General features: G+C 40.4%; 1 protein-coding gene across 2 annotated transcripts; it reads left to right on the top strand.

The window, feature by feature from the left end:
• Positions 1-367: 367 nt before the first annotated feature.
• Positions 368-5,504, top strand: glipr2l (GLI pathogenesis-related 2, like). Of its 2 annotated transcripts, XM_084943032.1 has the most exons (5): positions 369-741; positions 1,327-1,435; positions 3,147-3,250; positions 3,661-3,738; positions 4,380-5,504. In XM_084943032.1, the coding sequence occupies exons 1-5, from the start codon at positions 729-731 to the stop codon at positions 4,544-4,546; spliced, it is 471 nt and encodes a 156-aa protein (XP_084799158.1). In that variant the 5' UTR covers positions 369-728; the 3' UTR covers positions 4,547-5,504. The 2 variants fall into 2 exon arrangements, with proteins under 2 accessions (XP_084799159.1, XP_084799158.1); XM_084943033.1 differs by lacking the exon at positions 3,661-3,738 and having other exon boundaries at positions 368-741.
• Positions 5,505-5,847: the final 343 nt, after the last annotated feature.

Here is a 5,847-nt window from a genome sequence, read left to right on the forward strand (position 1 = left end):
GCTTTTCTGTAGCATGATGAATATTGAATCACTTTGTTTCAAGGGGAAATTTGTCAGTTACTAATTTCAATCCAGGGAGGGAATTAAGGAATCGCTCATTTTCATTTGGGTGCACTGGGAATAACAATGGAATATATTGATCCTGGGGGTATTAAACAAGTTCCCAGTAGTGAAAGTGAAAGACATTTATTGTCCTTAGTGCACACTATTTAGCTTAATTCTTCATCATGAACATGTAGATTGTGAGAAAAGAAGAAAAGAAGTACAGGGCTACCAGGGGCAACGTTTTCCTGAATATAAGGAGTTCAGAGCCATATATGGGCATGTGTCTCACAGAGATGATGTCACCAGTGACTGCAGGGGCTCCCCTGCTTGGGTGTGTGCTTCTCTAGGCCAGAAAGGAAGAAGTAGGGTATGCAGATAGTATGGTGTGTGGCCAAAGGAGGGACAAATGAAAAAGAGGAAGAGTTGAGCAATAATTGTTACATCCCGATAGAGCTAAAGGGGAAGACTGCATAGTTTATGTGAGTTCACGGTAGAATGAGACAGGAAAAACCAAGAAATAAATGCATTAGAAGCACTGTCAGAGTGCCAGCATTACTCTGCACTTAAGACAGAGAAAGTAACAGTGAGAGAGTGGATTCTGAAAACAGCACAGAGGAGAGGCTGCTTCTAGTTTGCTCTAAGCTTGTTCCTGATCTTACTTGAAGGCTTCCTGTGTCAGCAACATGGGAAAATCAGGTAAGCAGATATTACACCCTGAAGGTTTTGATGTTTATTGTTGGCTGAACTTTGTCCCCATGTAGCTGTACAAGAGCCAACATGTTTGTTTACTGTCTGCATTTGTGGGCAATGCTCTTTTAAAATTAGAACAGACCACATACAGAAGTCTAAATCTAATTTCTGTCCGATGTACTTTTCCGTTATTAATTTACTGTCCTCTTTGATGGCACTAAATTGTAAGGTAAGATTAATAGTGGTGCAGCATGCTTTCTCTCAGCCTTGTTGTTTCTGTGGGGCTGTTTCAATGTGCCTATTGTGTGAGTGCTCAAGAGACTGTGAGACTCATGAAAAGCCCCATGAGTGATAGGCACCAGTGATGGTGGTGGTGGTATGGGGGAGGGGGCTGATCCAGATGACGTTTTCTACTTCATCACCTGTCACCAAGTTGGTACTCGCTATCTGAGGTCACTCAGGCTGTAGGTTTCAGCTTGAGTTTGTATTCTGCAACCTTCCCCGAGTCTTCATGTTGCATCATTACGTCTGTTTTGTCAGATGCTGTCAGAGGCTGACTTAGTCTTCCTGTCTGTCCTGTTTGTCTCCCAGCCTCAAAGCAGTTTGCTGAGGAGGTGCTGCGGTGCCACAACGACTACAGGATGAAGCACCAGGCTCCTCCGCTAAAGTTGAGCAGCAAGTTGAGCAAAGAGGCTGCCCGGTGGGTTAATGCACACACAGATCAAATTAGAAACCTAATTAGCAAGGACTGCACATACTAGTCACTGTCAAACTGCTCCGGATAACAGTGACAGTTCCAGCGTAGCCTGTCAGATGCAATAACCACAAATTATAAAAAATATATCTTGGGTGTTTGGTTTGTTTTCATTGTGATTACAGGTTTTGTTGACAATTTGTTGTCACTAATTGCAGCTGCATTAGCATTTTATTCAAATGAAGTTTGAATAAAGCTTCATTTCCACTAGACTCTTAGAGAAGCTCCACAAGAGAGTTAAATCTCTCGAGTATGTCAGCTTGTCCACCGCTGTCAGGAAGGACCGAGGCAGCTGTCATAAAAGTCTTTCTCCATTTTCTTGAACATGTGTGATGGTGCAAAGCAACAATAACATGGAGCTAAAAACCTCTTCAGTTGTGTGATCCCTCACAGGAACATTTGAAGCACAATTAAAATGACAGTATTATTTTAAAAGCCATGTATGAACTTAACTGTAAGATCTATCAGTATTCCAATATCAGTATTGGAATTTTGAGATAATCTGATGCTTGCATGGAAAACTCAGTTCACTGGAACTCGACGAATGGTGGGTCTGTCTCACTCTTTGTGTAAACTGACTGTGCACACAGCTCTTACACGCTGTGTGTCTTGGACATGATTTGTGTATGAAAAACATAAATAAACTATAAGTTTAAAGCACAGTTTAGCCAAAATGGGTAACAGATCTCACTGCTTCCACAACATGTGTTTTTCTTTTCATCCAAAAACCCCAAATGACCTCAACAAGGAAGAATTTAACATGCATTCTGGATCCACAGCACATTGTGTGGGTCAATCAGGCCACTGCACACCTATATGAACAGCTATGCTAACATGTGAAAACTGTAGAAACTACCTTGGAATTGATTATAAATTAGAATATCCTGGACACTGCTCCTGAATGATGTCACTACAAAGTTCATAGGACAGCAGTTACTCCTATATGTTTGTAGTGAGTTAACTTTATGACTTTACAACGTCAAATTAGTCTTTGAAATTTTATTTTGACCCCTTGAAATGATCTAAGGGTTGGGCTAACCCAGATTGTTTACAGAGGAAATGGTTTCTGTTTCTGCGCCACAGGTTTAAGGTTGTTGTTCTGTTTCTTGTAGAAGTGGAGAACAGGATATTGCAGCAAGCTTTAAAAATGTGAAAGCTCTTGAAATTACTCTTGATGAAATATGTCTGTATAAGTTCCCAATCATCCAGGTAGTCCTATGAGCTTTTTAAAAAGAAAGCAACTGGACTTATTTAAGCAGAAAACATCTCGTCTAAGACCTTTCACCCAACAGGCTCCTTCAGTTTTTAAAGCAAAAGCTGGAGCATCGCAGATATTTTGAGTGGGGGGGTCGAAGCACCTGGGAAGAGACTGATAGTCCAGTCTTGAGATCCCTTACCAGGTGCTTCAACCCCCACTCACACCTTGCCTGACAACGGCCACCTCCAAAATATCTGGAGACTGTTCACTGTTTGTTTTTAGAACTGAAGAAGTCTCTGTCATGACAAGCGAAATTTCTTTCCTTTTTTCCTAGCTCTTCAATTTACTGATGAAGAGTTGGACTTTTTAAAGTGTGCATCCACACATGCATCACCCAAAGTATAAATGGGAATTAACTCAAGCAGTACACTGTACAATTTCCTTTGTCTCTCTTTACAGTTATGCTGAAAGTCTGGCCAGCACACGGATCCTAAAACACAGTGTGGAGTCCAGTAGAGGGAGCTGTGGCGAAAACCTGGCTTGGGCCTCGTATGACCAGACAGGTTATTTTCTGCATTTGAATTTGTCTAAACTTTACAGTAATTCAGATGTCCTGTACATGGTTTCTGTGAGAATGTGGCAGGAAAATCTAATAAGACACCTTCTTCCACAGATGCATTATTTTAGCCTGTGAAGCCTAAATTAGATCCTCTGTGGTGTCTGCCAAACCTTGCAAGTGAACAGCTGGGATCCATTTCCCTTCCACTTCAGATACTATGACTCAGTGCAGAAATATGTCAGCACAGACCGATGTATTTCACAAGATACACACACAGTCAGGCACAGCGTGACAAAAAGTGCAGCACTGTAAGCAGGAGCTTAAGGAGGATTTGTAGAGTGCGTTCTGCTTACTGTGTGACACAAGGCTAATTTGATTTTCCTTTAAGTTCAAGCCAGTTGTTTGCATGTGCAGGTAAGGATGTGGCAGAACGCTGGTATGATGAAGTGAAACAGTACAACTTCAACCGTCCCGGTTTCTCCTCTGGCACCGGTGAGATTCATGCACATCTATCGCTAACTGTCTTTTTTCATCTTCTTTTTTTCCAGTTCGTTGCTTTCTCTGTTTCTTTGTTGTTTTTTTGTTTACTCGATGTCAGTTTCTCCCTCTCAGTGTCACATTTATTCAGGCATGGAGAAGGTTGTTGTTATTCTTGTGCTGATGTCACACCTCAGACAACGTGCGACTGCTTGACTGTGACCAGCCAAGGAGAAACTGAGGGGAAATTACAATCCTATGCATCACTTCTAACCCTGCATGTCACATCCACTGTGCCTTAATTCCTCCAGATGGTTTCCCATAGCCTCAGACACCAGTGTGCATGAGCTGGTGTAACTTAATCACACATGAAGCAGATCACTAGTAGGTCATCACAGTGATTCACACTGAGTCATGCAAAGTTCCCTTAAGAAAGGACTAAAGCGGTCAAGGCAAGAGGAGAGATTTTGAAGCGATGAATGAGAGAGGAATTAAAATTCCTATGTCTGCAAATATTTGGATAAACTGAAGAGCGTGTGAACTTAGCCTCAACTGTTCACTACAGTAAAAGCACGTTTCTCTCTCTCTTACGTGGTCCAGATTTTGCCTTTCTAATTTCTTTCTATTCATCATTTCTCCTTTTATATGTCACCTAGGCCATTTCACAGCAATGGTGTGGAAGAGCACTAAACAGCTGGGTGTCGGTAAGGCCATTGCATCAGATGGTTCTTCCTTTGTGGTGGCCAGATACTACCCAGCAGGGAACATCACCAACCAGGGACACTTTGAGAATAATGTCCTCCCAGCCAAAAGCAGCTCTTAAAGAGATATTGATCTCTTGGCCTGACTCGGGCCAGAAAAGGCATTTATTCAGTTTTCCAGAAGAGAAGTTGCTGCTCAAACTGCTGTGGAGAACATTGAGGTGATAACCACTTTTTGCTGTACTACAATTTTGGATGAATTTTGATGATACAAAGCACTCAGGCTTTAAGTCCTATGTTTATATTTTGGAAGGAACTGTTTGTGTTCATAATGAAAGATTTACCACTGTTTGATGTTTGCTCACAGTACATTTCCACTGACCATGGTGACTAATCTTATTTTATAGTTGTTGGGGTTTCCCCCCCCCCCATGGCATCATTTTCCTTTTAATGCGATCACAGACTGAAACAGACATACTGTCCTTCACATCTGCTTTTGATGCTGCTTTTACATGTGGGAGTTAATTCAGTCAAAGGAACAGGCAATACTCATTAACAGTGGTCAGTCCTTGTAATTTGATGATTCATCTGGATCAGTGTGCAGGCTTTTTTTTAAACAAAGCACCCAGTAAATGTCAAATGTAGGTAGATCACCCACACTAGCAAGTAGATATTTGTACCGAAAATGTTATGCAACAGAACACTGGACTTTAGTGTCAGTGACACATATACATAGTATTATTTTCCCTTATTTTTTATTGTATTTAAGTTTAAATGATTAACCAGTGATCAGTCACTGTGTTCTTGCCTCTACTTGTCAAAACAGACCCAGCATTTCCACATCTATGCCTTGTATTTTAACCACTTTTGTACAATAAAAAAAAAAATCATTTGGCATCTCTCTGTGATTGTTTTTTTTTTCTTTTTTTGTGACATTGTTATATGTAAGCTGTGAGGGTGAATTTTCAGTTTAGGTCACATACACTTAAGATTGCCTTCCAAAAACATTAAAACAATTACTTGTAATCTTTGTTTAAGATACAACCTGTGGCCAATTTAATAAAGGTCATCGATATACAATATATTGTGCCAAGCATTTTTTTATACAGTCTTCATTTATCTCACACAGTTAGGCCACAAGACAAGACAGTTTTTTGCAGTTTTGCCTTTGTACATGACCACAGCGCATTGGAAATTGACTGATCATAAATATGTATGCGTGCAGACTTTCAGCTGTAATTCAAGAGGTTTTAGAAAAAAACTGCATTAACTATTTTGGAATTACTGACATTTTTATACATCCACCTCACTTATTTTCATAGGCTCAAATCAATTAACATTAACATGGTTTTTAATATTTGGATAAATATTGTTTGCGCTCAATGACTGCCTGATATCTAGACCAAATGAAAGTCAATAAATG

This window comes from Perissodus microlepis, chromosome 11 (assembly GCF_051167445.1).
Source record: "Perissodus microlepis isolate ML-2025 ecotype Zambia chromosome 11, ASM5116744v1, whole genome shotgun sequence".
NCBI classification, from domain to species: Eukaryota; Metazoa; Chordata; class Actinopteri; order Cichliformes; family Cichlidae; genus Perissodus; species Perissodus microlepis.

Bases quoted from the DNA above. Each gene is read 5' to 3' on its own strand.
- glipr2l (XM_084943032.1), top strand. The intron at 1,436-3,146 runs GTGGGTTAATGC...CTCTCTTTACAG, and splicing joins TTGAGCAAAGAGGCTGCCCG to TTATGCTGAAAGTCTGGCCA. The intron at 3,251-3,660 runs GTTATTTTCTGC...TTGCATGTGCAG, and splicing joins GGCCTCGTATGACCAGACAG to GTAAGGATGTGGCAGAACGC.